The 15167-nt window shown below is 44.5% G+C and overlaps 1 protein-coding gene and 1 long non-coding RNA gene across 2 annotated transcripts; both read right to left on the bottom strand.

Moving 5' to 3' along the window:
• Nucleotides 1–7958: 7958 nt before the first annotated feature.
• LOC130535571 (uncharacterized) lies at nt 7959–8381 on the bottom strand. The gene is made up of 2 exons (XR_008953164.1): nt 8131–8381; nt 7959–7994 (listed from the first exon to the last, which is right to left on the bottom strand). It is a non-coding gene; the product is annotated as an uncharacterized LOC130535571 (long non-coding RNA).
• A 4512-nt stretch (nt 8382–12893) lies between these two features.
• Nucleotides 12894–14456, bottom strand: LOC130535344 (uncharacterized). Its single transcript, XM_057050332.1, has 2 exons — nt 14182–14456; nt 12894–14045 (listed from the first exon to the last, which is right to left on the bottom strand). The coding sequence occupies exon 2, from the start codon at nt 13914–13916 to the stop codon at nt 12894–12896; it is 1023 nt and encodes a 340-aa protein (XP_056906312.1). The 5' UTR covers nt 13917–14045; nt 14182–14456.
• Nucleotides 14457–15167: the final 711 nt, after the last annotated feature.

Genomic DNA, 15167 nt, shown 5'->3' with positions numbered 1-15167 from the left:
GCCTCTTTCTTCAGCCTGACGGCTCCCCTCACCTCTGGTGTCCACCATCGGGTACGGGGATTACCGCTACGACCAGCACCAGCAGCCTTGCAGCACAGCTCGCGACAGCCGCCTCGACAATGGCAGAGCGGAACATGGCCCATTTAGACTCAATGTCCCCTACCGCCCGTGGAACGCGATCAAAGCTTTGTCGGAGGTGGGAGTTGAATACCAGCCTGATGGGTTCCTCCACCAAGTGTTCCCAACAGACCCTCACTAAGTGTTTGGGCCTGCCAGGTCCACACGGTGGCTTCCCCCCACCTGATCCAACTCACCACCAGGTAATGATCAGTTGACAGCTCTGCTCCTCTCTTCACCTGAGTGTCCAAAACATGTGGTCGCAGATCAGCTGACATGACTATAAAGTCAATCATTGACCTACGGCCCAGGCCGTCATGGTGCCAAGAGCACCAATGAACAACCTTATGTTCGAACATAGTTGTTCTGATCGGGCAGACCGTTCCTCCCAATCACGCCTTTCCATGTCACGTTGTCGCTGCCCACGTGAGCGTTGAAGTCTCCCAGCAGCACGATGGAGTCCCCAGTTGGGACACTGTCCAGCGTCCGTCCTAGATCCTCCAAAAAGAGAGTGTACTCTGAACTTTTGTTTGGTGCATAAGCACAAACAGCCATCAGAACTCATTCCCCGACCCAAAGGTGCAGGGAAGCAACCCTTTCGCTCGACCGCGAGAACCCCAACGTCGAACTAGAGAGTCTGGGGGTCAGGAATGTCTGGGTGCAGAGTATCAAGGGAGTCATCAGGTAATGATTGGAGACTTTCTTCCTGTCACACAGCTAATCCGCCTTCAAACTCGTTTCCTCTTTGACTGCTAATTATTGTGTCAAATGACTTACCAAAAGATGAAAAGAATACAAAAGAGGAAAGAGAAAGCCAACATTAGTCTTCGGTGAGTGCCTGTGTTGTGTCAGAGCAAACAAGAAGGTTTTAAACGATGCCTTGTTTGATTACTAACACCTGACGGAGGAGTGAGAGGTTTGCACCCAGTTATCCAGCCCTGTCCTGTCCGTTACAGTTAATGGGAACCTCGTTTGTCCTGTCTGTCTTATCAACATTGGTGGATAAATCATGTCACCCCCCCCCCCCCCCCCCCACACACACACAACACACACACACACACATACACACAAAAGGGAGAATGTAGTTCATCATTCATCTGTGCCTGACTCTGCATTAGCTGCAGCTCAAAAGGGGCCTTATCGCAACCACATGTGCCAACCTATCGTACATATCTATATATACACTCAAATACATAAAATAAAAAGTTAGTGGGAAATTTGCTGTGAGATGTCTTTGAAAAGAAGTTCAAAAATGACTCACACCAATTGATGGATCTTATCAGCTACTCAGTCAAATTGATAGATTGAGGTAATCCAAACAAAAGACGCAGTTGTGAGGGTGTGATGATGGTGCAGCTCAGGAAAGAAACAGGCTCCAGCAGTTTGACACCAATGGAATGCAGCCAGTCAAACCATACAACATGTGAAATAGTGCATGCCTGCAGAGCAGTGCTCCCGGTCAAAATTGGGGAGGGGAAAAGAGGCAGGAACACAGGAAAGCATCAGTCATGTGGAATAAAGATAAGTTGATTATCCAAAACAGAACAAAGAAAGAAATAAGAAAAGAAAAATCAAACAAGGAATATTTGAGAATGTGTGAGTGGGTAAAGACAAGAAGCTGGAGACATTCAAAATGGAGTGTATAGAGTAATAAGGGGCAAGAAGGTAAGAAAAGGAGGACAGAATGGAGGAGAGGGGGGAGGGTGTTGTTAAAGTGCTCTTGCTGATTGACAGGGAGCTCTAAAGCTGACCCCAAGTTAGAACAGAGGCTGAAAAGCTCTCTTTTGTACTGCAAGTATGTTTAAGTTGCCCACTCTGTATCTCACTCTCTCACGCACGCACACACACACACACACACACACACACACACACACACACCACACACACACACACACACACACACACAGGAACATGTGATTGGCATTAAAGGGAGAGCTCTAGACTGGTTTAGATCGTATTTATCAGATAGATACCAGTTTGCTCATGTCCATGGCATTCCCTCTTCATACAGTAGGGTTAGCCATGGAGTTCCACAAGGTTCTGTACTTGGACCAATCCTTTTCACCTTGTACATGCTTCCCTTAGGAAACATTATTCGGCAGCATGGAATACATTTTCATTGTTATGCTGATGACACTCAGCTATATTTATCCATGAAACCAGAGGAGACAGAGCAGTTAGTGAAGCTTCAGACCTGTCTTAAAGACATAAAGTCTTGGATGTCTTCAAATTTCCTCCTCCTTAACTCAGGAAAAACTGAGGTCATGGTGTTTGGTCCTGAACCTCTCAGGGATAGATTAGATCACATGATCGCTCTAGATGGTATCTCCCTAGCATCTAGTCTCTCTGTGAGGAATCTTGGAGTAACTTTTAATCAAAATCTGTTCTTCAACTCACACATTAAAATAGTCTCTAGAAGTGCCTTTTTTCAACTGAGAAACATTGCAAGGATCAGGAAACTACTGGTCCAGAAACATGATGACCTGACAGGCCTCTGTCACCCCATGGTCTGGCCTGGCCTGGCCTGGCCTCTCCACCAAGTAGACTAGTGATGTTATTTCTTGTGTAGTTTTTCTGCCCCCCCCCCTCCCCCTTCTATATTCATCTACAGGTATCGCCGCCTTCATAAGCTGTATACGGACCTACTGAACTCCAACCCCGCTGACCCACCCAACCCGACTCTACCAGCAGCTTATTTTAATTAATATAATGTATTTCTATGTTCTACCTATTCTCTCCTCTACCTGTCCTCCCCCTTATCCTCTCTCTTTACCCAGCCAGCCATCAGCGGGAGGGTCCCCCTATATGAGCATGGTCCTGCTCAAGGTTTCTTCCTGTCATTTCAACAAGATACCGCTTACATATGCACATATGAAGGGAGAGGGACAATAAAGACAGTAGTTTGTTGGCTGTTGGCAATAATTCTCATTATTCTTAATAATAATGAGAATTATTATAATCTTCATATTTCTCATTTCCAACATTTTAAAAATTGGAAATTGGCTGCAACGTCTGTGTCTGGATGTGTGCATGCAGAGTAAGTTATTCCAATAATTCACATACATACAGGACCATGGGCTAAATCTGAACCAGAAAACCCAAAATTATGAAGGAATGTTGCTTAAAATATAATGATTACAGTTAAAGAATTATGAAAAATGGTTCCGGCAGAAATTAAGAAAGGCAAAATGAACTACAAAGATGAGACAGAGCGGGAATTCAGAAGTAACCCCAGAGTTGGGAAAAGTAAAAGAAAAAAAGATTTGGACTGGCTGGTTTTACCTCCAAATATGATGACAGTTCACATTCTATTTGAGCTTTGACATACATAGTTTTACTTCAACAATTTGAGAGCTGTGACTGAGTCTTCTCCTAATTGTATTGATATGAAGACTGACTTAGTGGTTAGTTTCCTCAAGCAAAACCACAGTAGAAAGATAATAAATAAAAGATCATAAACTAGACTTGACTTGTATCATAACAGTTGTATAAATAAAAGGGTGGATGCTGTCTTGAGTGTTCATAAACAGTAAATATTTCATTTCTACTATAGCTCTTAAGCAAACTCTTGTAGGTATTTTTGATGGTTTCACAATGAAATTGGCTTGTGTGTCATCACGTTCCCATGGGCGTCTTTGGATTGTTCACATCCTGCTTCATGTCATTATTGCCAATATTAAACAGTCCAGTCCAGTACACTGGCCAATTTCATCAGAGCTGGAGTATTGGCACATTTCCTAAACGTAATGTTAACAAACTGCAGATGGGTTTTTGGACAGGATTTCATCACAGAAGCTGTGGAAATTCAGAAAGCTCAGAGCATTTATAGGAGACACCTTGAAAAAGCTAAAGCTACATTTAGCAACACGTTTCCAATGGGGCTAGATGTGCACACATGTAAACAGGTTGTGTTACTGTCATGTCCCAACTCATCTGATTCATTAACGTAACTTCAATTTCACCTCACCAACATCATATAACTCAAACCTAATGTCGTGTTAATTAACTGCAAAACCATTTTGGGCCTAAACCAACAAGAGTGCAACCAACCAATGAAGAGGAGCCAGCACAGAAGTCGTGTACCCTCTCTGGTTGGAACCTGTCAGAACTCTAGCTGTCATGTGACCTCTCTGGTTAGAACCTGTCAGAACTCTAGCTGAAGAAGTTTGGATCAGCTGGAAGTCCTCAGACAATTCTTTGTACATCCTGAAAATAATGAATTACAATGGTCCAGCCTAGTGATGCTGCATCATGCAGAGAAACATTCCCCAGATTTTGGGTCGATAATGATGAACAGTGTGTGTGTGTGTGTGTATATATATATTTGTACATGCGCACACACACACAAACACATACACACACACCTGAGGATTTTTAAAGGTAAAACCTCTACATCCTGACATGCACATAGCACAGACCTTTTCAGGAAATGGCTGAATGTGGAAAACTATAAATTGATGGGGGCTGTTGACAGCAGGAAAACAAAATGCTGATTTGTCACCAGTGACATCTTTGGGATCAAAGGTCATCCACCTTGAGAAAAACAAGCAGAAAGAAATCCAGAGGAAGAAGGAAATGTAGACTGGTTCCAGTCTGGGAACAAATGAGAATAGATTGTATTAATATATTTCATTCAAATAGTTTCTGCAGATGCTGTTCTTTTCCATCAACCCTATATTTTACAGTTTAGGCTATTATCACCAGTACTGGTAAGTGCTAAGCATTTATTTAGGGTTTGGCAAATGCATCAAATAACTTATTTACACAAGTTGGCCTTGTGACCTCTATTATCTCAGAGACTATAACAGCAATGCAGCTACCAAAAAAGGCAACAAATATGTTAAAATCACAGGAAGTCTAGGCTGTCTAAATATATCCTTTGCCTAATTTGTCATTTTGTCATCCTGAGGAGGTTCTACAGTCAGCTGAAGTTCTCTGAGGTCCATTTTTTCTTTTCCTCTCACAGCTGCAGTTACATAATAACATCTTTAATCCAGTACTACCAGCCTATTTCTCACTGCTCATGTCCACTCCTTCTTTTCTGCTATATTGTCACCTCTACTAATATTATTCTAGCCATTTGTAGCAGTGCCACAAAGATTTCACTTTATTTCCTGTGCTGCAGTAAAAGAACAGCACAATGGTTTGGCAGTGTGAGAATATGTGTTGATGTCCCCAAATATGTACCTCCAAATATTACCTGTACTTGTTTTAATGCAACCTCACATATTCTATGAAAACTCACCCTGCCTTCAGACATGTATGGCATTTATGTTTTCTTTTTCTAAGGGAGGCTTAATTACTATTGTGAGTGTCAGTTTCAATTCTGTTCAACTTCAAAGGAAATATGCTGTATAGTTATTGTTACGCGCCTATCTTAAACACTGTGCACAGCTGTTGTTCATACCTTGGTTTTGATGGTTGAAGGTGTTCAACATGGAAGGAGGTGGTGAGTAGGCCGCAAGCAGGTAAGTAGCAGGTGGGCAGAGGGAGAGTGGCAAGGGCAGGCAGGCAGGCAGGCAAGCAAGCAGAGGGGGAAAATGGCAGGCAGGCAAGCAGGTGGCACACAGTGGCATAAATCCAAATGTTTGTATTCCAAATTAATGCTAAATAATCCAAATAAAATGGCTCAACATAAAAGGTTTGAATAAGTAAACTAAAGTGTTCGTTTTCTAAGTTCAAAGCCTTTACTTTCCAAAGATACCAACTCTAAGCGGTAAAAAACTATATCACCACTAACCATTCCTTTGTTAAACTGAGAACTGACTGCCAAGGGAGGGGCAGCCATCTTTAATTGGTCATGTGACCAAAGCCTGTGTCAAAATAAAAGCATGTGGCCTGAGGCCAACAAATCTTATCCCAAGTAAACATCTAAACTAAGAAACTAAATTGGCTCTAACATATCCGGCCCCTTATAGCTACCACGTGTGGCTATAACAAAACACATTTACAATGGGGCCAATTTTCAAAAACTAAAAAACAATAAATGTTCAATCTCTAAATTCTAAGTTAAATTCCAGTTTTACTATAAATGTGTGCAAGTGTCAGTGTATGGATGTAGTACAAATGGAAGCACTTGCGCATGTCACGAGTCTTTGTTCAGCATTCACTGTTGGCTTTTACCAACAAGTAGATCTTGCTGATTGGCCTTAGGAGCTGGTTGGTTCTAGTTTGCAATCTCAGAGCGAACAAGGCCCTTAGAATCTGCTATGGCTTCGATGACTCTCCCAAGCACCCATGAGCCTCGTGGTGCTGCAGCATCAGCGATCACTACTACGTCTCCCAAAGAGAAGTTCGGCCGGATGCGGGACCATTTGGATCGTTCTTGCATGAGTGGAACATATTCCAGTATCCATCGTGTCCAGAAAAGATTTGCGATATACTGTATTTGTCGCCATCGCCTTCTGGCGTACACATCTTCCTGTTTGAATATTCCTGGTGGAAGCAAGGGCTGGACCTTAAGCTGCAGTAGGTGATTAGGTGTCAGTGGATCCAAGTCATTGGGGTCACTAGAAACGGTTGTCAAGGGACGGCTGTTTAGGATGGATTCAACCTCACACATCACTGTGACTAAACCTTCATCATCCAAAGACTGCTGGTTTGTGATTGAGGACAAGACCCTTTTCACCATTCTTATTATGCGCTCCCAGATGCCTCCATGGTGGGCACCAGCTGGAGGATTGAACGTCCACTTCACACCTTTCTGATCAAGACTGCTCTCAATTTAGTCCATGTTCCAACGTTTCAGCGCCTCCCGTAGCTCCTTTTCAGTGCAGATCAAATTAGTTCCATTGTCTGACCTCAACTCACTGACTTGGCCTCTTCTGGATATGAAGCGCCTGAACGCATTCACACAGGAGTCAGTATCCATCGACTGTGCTACTTCCAAATGGACTGCTCTAGTAGTCAGGCAATTAAATAGCACACCATACCGCTTTGCCATGCCACGCCCTCTTCTCACTTCTATTGGTCCAAAGTAATCCACTCCGACGTATAAGAATGGAGGGAGGTCAGGAGTCAAACGATCAATTGGCAGATCGGACATCTTTTGTTCACTTGCACGTGCATAGTTTCGCCTGCAGGGGACACAATTGTTCACAATTTCCCTCGCAAAGGAATTTGCACAAGGAATCCAATATTTTTGCCTTAAGCTTGGCAAAATGTGATTTCTGCCACAATGCCCAACCTGTTGATGAATGTGCCGAAGCAGGAGCTCTGAGATTAAATGCCTCTTAGGCAAAATAGCTGGATGTTTCTGCTTCTCTGGCATAGCCATCCTGCTCAGGCGACCACCAACTCTTAATATGTCAAGGAATGGATCCAGTTTGAAGATGGAGCTTTTCCGGCTGACGTTCCTTCCATTGCGCAGACTTGCCATCTCCTGCGAGAATCCTTGATTTTGGCAGAACTTCACAATGGCTTCTTCTGCCTCTTCCAGATCTTGAACAGAGAGTGTCATGGGGCCAGCCGTGACTGCCTTAAGGTCCCCTTTTTTTGAGAGCGCACTGGGTGAGCAAACTCTTCAGCTTTAGGAACCATGCAACAGCTCTTCTGAGCTTATACCAGGTGGAAAAGTAGTTCAGCAACACATTAGTTGGATCATGGTGGCTGACAACACTGGCATGGACTTCAAGCACGTCTCTCCTCAACTCTGAGTCATCTGGAGGAATTGCGAGGTTAACAGGTGAGTTGGGCCAGTTTTTGGGCAAATCCTTCAAGAACATGGGACCGTTGATCCAGTTGCTGCCTTTCAGGAAGTCTGCTGCTTTTAATCCACGGACGCACTGTAGTGTTGTATGAAACACGCAGCTAAACCGCCAGCAAAGAACCAGGGAGATGTATTTCGTAGAAATTTTCTTTACTGGAAACGGTGAAAACTGTGAAGCACATTACGTATACTTTCAGAACAAGTCAGATGTTCGTACAATACATTGCACTCATCTATAAACATTTTCGCATATAACCACGTAATATTACATAAGTCATACAGGTAAGTATGTAACATAAACTTACGGCGTTGCCTTGTTAACAGATCGACGTGGATGGCAAAGTTTCACAATGGATTGGGATCCGATATCCCGTGCTAGATCTGCTCATGGCCTCTGTTTACTACCGCGAAGCGGAACCGGAAGCGCCAAACAGAAAACCGGAAGTCGCTCTATTCGAAAGTATTATTAGCTAAATTAATTACAAAACAATGAATTACAATTGTAAACACTTCGAATATATTTCTTAACTTATTAACATTTTTAACATATATAAATTGAGATTATATATGATTAGAAGTATTTATGAAAAGTGCCTGCGGGCAGGCAGTACACTCCCCGCCTGGCCTCTATGAGGCCACTATAACAACTAAACACAAGAAAAATCAGTGCTTTGGCAAAAGAAGGATAAGTTCAGTTACAGGTCTTAGAAAAGTCTTTACATGACCCTGGTCACTGGTCTTTACTTCCACTTTCCTTACGCGATTGTCCTTCCCAAGGAATGTCGCAGTGACCCGAGCCATGGGCCAGCTGTTGCGAGTGACCTGCTTATCTTTGAGCAGGACAAGGTCATCAACTTGCAGGTTTGGTCGTGAAACAGTCCATTTTTGTCTCTTTTGTAGTGTAGGTAAGTACTCTCGCCTCCATCGTGTCCAAAACTGGTCAGCGAGAGCCTGAACCTGCCTCCATTGCTTGGTGTACAAGTCCTTGTCGAGGAAAGTTCCTGGAGGGGGTGGAAGGCATGATTTTTGGGTGAGAAGCATTGACGGTGACAGGATGAATGGGTTCTCAGGATCTGAAGACACTGGAAGAAGTGGCCTTGCATTTATGATGGCCGTAACTTCGGCCATCACAGTGCACAACACCTCGTGAGTAAGGTGTACTTTGTCCTGAAGGAACATTGAGTCCAGAATTCTCCGAGCAATGCCGATCATGCGCTCCCAGGAGCCTCCCATATGGGAGGCATGAGCCGGATTGAACTGCCAGCTGCAACCTTGATCTTGCAGGTATTGTTGCATTGTTCTGTCCATTCCTAACTCCTTAGATGCTCTGATGAAGTTAGTGCCTCGATCGGATAAGAGTGACTTGGCAGGGCCTCGTAGTGCAAAGAATCGACGAAGAGCGTTTATGCAGCTGGATGTATCTAGAGATTCAATAACCTCTATATGCACAGCTCTCGAACTCATGCAGCTAAACATGATGGCCCAGCGCTTACTTTGTGCCTGTCCACCTCTGGTGCGTCTGGTAGCTACTGTCCAGGGCCCAAAGACGTCGAGGCCGACATGGGTAAAAGGTGGACACATTTTGAGGCGTTCAGTTGGTAAATCTGCCATGCGTTGTTCTTGCTGTTTACCACGCAGTTTGCGGCAGGTAATGCATTTGTGGATAACAGAGCTAACAAGTCTTTTACCTCCCAAAAGCCAAAGCCCTGCAGCTCTAATTGCACCCTCAGTTAGGTGACGGCCTTGGTGCTTCACCTGCTTGTGGTAATGACGTGTAAGCAGGAGGGAGATGTAGGAGTCTTTTGGAATGACGATTGGGTTCTTCTCTGAATTATCAACCTCTGAATGCTTGAGTCGACCCCCTACAGCAATGAGACCATTGACGAGTACTGGGCTGAGCTTTAGCAAGGGGCTTTGCCTAGGAATTGGTTTATTGGCTCGAAGAGCACTCAACTCTTTTTCAAAGGTGGCCATTTGTGTCTCTTTCAGAATGACGTGTCTGGCTTGAGTCATTTCGTCCACTGTTCGAGGAAAGGGACATTTGTGCCAGCCTTTGCATTCACTGTTTGTATTTGTGCCGTTGAATGATTTAGCGATGTGGATAAGAAATGCCAGTGCTCTCACAAGTGACTCAAAGGTGGAAAAGCGTTCAAAACGATTGCAAGTAAGTACTTGGAGATAAGTAGCATATGACTTAACTTGCAGCCTTATTTCACAGTCCTTCTCTGGTTCAACTAACTCAAACATTTCTCTCAAGGTTTTGTTCTCAACAGGCGGATGGTAGATGAAGGACGGTCCAGTAAGCCAGGTTGACTTTGCTAGTTGAGAAGGTGTCAGCGACCTGGAGGCATGATCCGCGGGGTTTTCTTCTGTCCGCACATAGTGCCACTGTGTTGGCTTTGATGACTGGCGAATGCGTTGCACTCTATTGTGGACATACGTGTAGAATCTCTTAGACTCGTTGTAAATGTAGCCTAGGACTACTTTACTGTCCGAGTAGAAGTGAACTGCGTCTAGATGCTGGTCTAACTCGTCCTTGATTAGATCTGCCATCTCAACAGCCATGACGGCTGCGCAAAGTTCAAGCCTAGGTATAGTGGGCTCTGACTGGGGTGCTAGTCTAGCTTTGCCCATCAAAAATCCTACTTCAACTGTGTTGTCTGGTTGAGTGGCTCTCAAGTAGGCTACACTGCCTATTGCCTTAGTTGAAGCGTCGGAGAATAAAAGTAGTTCCTTGGTCTTTGCTAGACTGAGTGAGGTAGCTGTGTAGGTTCTTGGGACATGAAGATCTTTCAGACCTGCAAGGGAATCTCTCCAGGTTTCCCATTTGCCTTTCTTGCCCTCTGGAAGTGGTGTGTCCCATTCTGAGCATTCTGACGTAAGCTCTCTGAGTAAGGCTCGTCCTTGGATTGTAACTGGTGCCAGTAGGCCTAGAGGGTCAAAGACACTATTGACTGATGACAGAACGCCGCGCCGAGTAAACGGCTTGTCTGAAGTGGCCACTGAGAAGGTGAATGTATCCTCCTTTGTCTCCCAAATTAGACCTAGACTTCGCTGCGACTGAGGTTCTTCACCACCAAGATCAAGGTCTTTAAGGGCTGCTGCACAATCCTCGGGACAGAATGCCTCCATGACTGCTTGAGAGTTCGAGGCAAACTTGTGCAGGCGCAAGTTGGACTCCGCGAGTGACGCTTGTGTTCTCTGGAGCAGGTCGATTGCCTCGGCTGGAGAGGGCACAGAGATCAAGCCGTCATCAACATAAAAATGCCTCTCTACGAAGTTGACTGTGTCAGTGCCGTAGTCCTTTGCTCCTGCTTGGATGGCCTTTCTCAGTCCATAAACAGCAACTGCGGGAGATGGCGAATTTCCAAATACATGGACGTTCATACAATAATCAATGACCTCCTTATTGACATCATTGTCCTTATGCCACAAAAAACGAAGGTAGTTTCGGTGGTCTTCACGGACCATGAAACAATAAAACATTTGCTGTATATCAGCCATAATCGCCACAGTCTCTTTCCTGAAACGGAGGAGGACCCCAATGAGCGTATTATTTAGATCGGGGCCTGACAGGAGGACATTGTTTAGAGAGATGCCAGAGTACTGGGCGCTAGAATCAAAAACAACCCGTATCTTATTGGGGCTTTTGTGGGTGGTAAACCCCAAATGTTGGAAGGTACCAACACTCCTGTCCTTCTTTTAATGGAGGTGCCACCTCAGCATGACCATTGGCAAAAATGTCTTTCATGAACTCAACATATTGCTCTTGCATTTTAGGCTTCCTTTGCAGCTTGTGTTTGAGAGATAGGAAGCGGCTTAGGGCAAGCTCCCTGTTGTTCGGCATTTGTTGGCGAGGCTCTCTAAAGGGAAGTGGGGCGACCCAACTATTGTCTTTGTCTCTGTACATTCCTCTACCCATGATCTCTAAGAAGAGTGTGTCCTCTATAGAGGGAGCTGGTTTGTTGTCGTTTTCTGTGCGGTTGAACACTGTTTGTCCGAGTGTTTTGTCAGGTGCTTTCCTTTCCCTTTGTGTTGATGAAACTTCCTTCAGTTGCAAAAAGTTGTCACAACGTCCAAATGCTGTAGGGCGGCCATTTTCAAGAATAACTGTCTTTAAGGTGCTGACTGTGGGCGTATGAGTGCTCCCCAGGCATACCTCTCCTACCACCACCCAACCTAAATCTAGGCGCTGAGCAAAGGGGGCTTGATGGGGGCCATTGATTTGTTCCCTGACTTTATGCGCACGCAAGACATCCCGGCCTAGTAGCAGGAGTATTTCTGCTTTCTGGTCCAATTCTGGAATAAACTTGGCTACACGCCTGAGGTGCGGCTGGTTCATTACAGCACTCGGTGTTGGAATTTCACTCCTATTATTTGGAATGTCCTGACATTCAATCAGCGGGGGCAATGAGATTACTACAGACCCATCCAAGGACTCTAACTGAAAGCCTTCAACCATTTTGCCCCATGTTTCGACAAGGCCAGAGCATGTTCTTAGGTTGTAGCAGAGAGGCTCGGTTTGAATGTCAAATAGTTCAAAGAACTCCGGCCTAGCTAAAGAACGATTGCTTTGGTCGTCCATAATTACATACGCATTAACTGCTTTGTCCTTCTGACCTTTTGGGTACACCCTTGAGAGACATATTTTTGAACATGAACGACCCCAACGACCTGGTCCGCACACCGCTGTACAGCTTGAAGTCATTTCAACTTCGTTCGAAGTGTGTTCTCCCTCCCCGCCATCATCTTGAACGGGTGGAGGAGCCTTGTATGTCTGAGGTGGAGGTCCTGGATGCATGACGGTGTCGTGGCTTGTACGGTCACACTCGGTGCACTTTACTGTAGATTTACAGTCCCTGGCGAGATGTGAGTCTGAGGAGCAACATTTAAAGCATATTCCTTTCTCTTTTAGGAAGGCCTTCCTTTCGTCCAGTGGTTTGTTCCTAAAGGTCCTGCACTTTGTGAGCGGGTGGGGCTTGTTGTGTAATGGGCAGTTTTTGTTTATGTCCTTATCTGGAGCTGAAATGTTTGTTTTGTGCACAGCAACTGGTTTGCTTGCGCTTACTTATTTTAAGTTGTTTTTGAATTGTGTTTGACTGTTTTGAAGAGCAAAACTAGGATCATTACGTTTCTTTGCCTCTTTGCATACAAACTTGCAAAAGTAACTGAAAGGTGGGAAATATCCGTTGTTCTCCTCTTTGTAATTGGAGCCGTGAGACACCCACTTCTCTTGGAGCGCATATGGGAGTTTGTCCACTATTGGACCTATTCCCCTTGAAGTGTCCAAGTAAGACAGACCTGCCAAATATCCATCTTCTTTCGCCCCTTGGATCTCCTGCAGCAAATCCCCTAATTCGCGTAGTTTTATATTGTCTTTAGGTAGTAGTTTAGGGAAGCTGTCCAATCTCTGAAAAAGTGACTTTTCAATCATTTCAGGCGCCGCATAGCACTCTTGTAGTCTTTCCCATGCTCTTGCTAAAGCTAATGCAGGGTTATTGACGTGGACAGAGCGTATGCGCTTCACTTGGCTACTCGAGTCCTTTCCCAGCCATTTTGTCATAAGGTCGAGCTCCTGAGTTGGTGTGAGATTGACCTCAGCTACAGCACCATTAAATGAGGAGGACCAAGCTCTGAAGTTTTCTGGCCTGTCGTCATATTGGTAGAGACCCGAAGTTATTAGGTCTCTGCGTGCCATGTGTTGTGCGAATGGCTCAGCTGGGTGTGGAGCATAGGGTGTTGCATTGGACGGGGTTAAAAAGGGATTGAGGTCGCTTTGGGATTGCACATAGTCTTTAGTTCTCTCTCTTTTTACTCTCTCAGACACAGAACTCCTTTTCTCCTCTTCTATTGCCTCTGCTTCTTCTAATACTTCAGCCTCTGCTTCAGCTGCTTGAGCTTCTCTTTGCAACGTTAATGCTTGTAGAGCAGCATCAATCTTTGTCTTTTCCACTATTAGCTCAGCTTCCTTAGTTGCATAAGATGCTCTTACCTTCGCTGCCTCGGCTATAGCACGAGCACGAGCAGCACTCCTTGTAGAAGATGTTGTGGAGCGTATTTGACTCGCAGCTGAACCTTTCACTGATGCCATTTTGACCACGATGAAATGTCAAATGCCGCCTTTTCACTGTAGTGTTGTATGAAACACGCAGCTAAACCGCCAGCAAAGAACCAGGGAGATGTATTTCGTAGAAATTTTCTTTACTGGAAACGGTGAAAACTGTGAAGCACATTACGTATACTTTCAGAACAAGTCAGATGTTCGTACAATACATTGCACTCATCTATAAACATTTTCGCATATAACCACGTAATATTACATAAGTCATACAGGTAAGTATGTAACATAAACTTACGGCGTTGCCTTGTTAACAGATCGACGTGGATGGCAAAGTTTCACAATGGATTGGGATCCGATATCCCGTGCTAGATCTGCTCATGGCCTCTGTTTACTACCGCGAAGCGGAACCGGAAGCGCCAAACAGAAAACCGGAAGTCGCTCTATTCGAAAATATTATTAGCTAAATTAATTACAAAACAATGAATTACAATTGTAAACACTTCGAATATATTTCTTAACTTATTAACATTTTTAACATATATAAATTGAGATTATATATGAAGTTATTTATGAAAAGTGCCTGCGGGCAGGCAGTACACGCACAGTCAGCAGGATTCAGTTTCCCAGGTATGTGTTTCCACTGCGATATATCAGACATGCCTCGGATTGCGTTTAGTCGATTTGCGACAAAGGTGTGAAATCATCTGCTGTCACTCCTTATGTACTTCAAGACAGTTGCACTGTCTGTCCAAAACACGGATGGTTCCAGGTCCAGTTTCAACTCATCCATGAGCATCCGATCCATTTGAACTGCCAGGACTGCAGCAGTTAGCTCAAGACATGGGATTGTCATCAACTTCAACGGCGCCACTCTTGATTTCCAAATATCACATATATATCACAAATTTCACATGCTCCTGACTATTGACTAACCTCAGGTAGGTCACTATGCCATATCCGACTTCACTTGCATCGCAGAAGTGGTGCAATTGTGCATGTTCAACCTTTCCAAACTTCTTTGGTTTGAAACTGTGGACAATGTTGAAGTTTGTGAGAGCCTCAAGGCCCTGCAGCCAACGTTTCCAGGACTGTGAGTGGGTGTTGGGTATGTCTTTGTCCCAACTAAGATTCAGCCTGCAAAGTTCCTGCAATAGGTGTTTTGCTGAAAATGTCACTGGGGCAAGAAATCCTAGCGGGTCATACATTGAACTAACCATAGACAGAATGACTTGTCTGGTGCATGGTTGTTCTTTGAGTGTCACATGGAACTTGAAGACATCA

Source organism: Takifugu flavidus, chromosome 12 (genome assembly GCF_003711565.1).
Source record: "Takifugu flavidus isolate HTHZ2018 chromosome 12, ASM371156v2, whole genome shotgun sequence".
NCBI lineage: Eukaryota > Metazoa > Chordata > Actinopteri > Tetraodontiformes > Tetraodontidae > Takifugu > Takifugu flavidus.
Note: the sequence above shows the minus strand (reverse complement) of the source record. Positions and strands in the feature narration are given on the sequence as shown.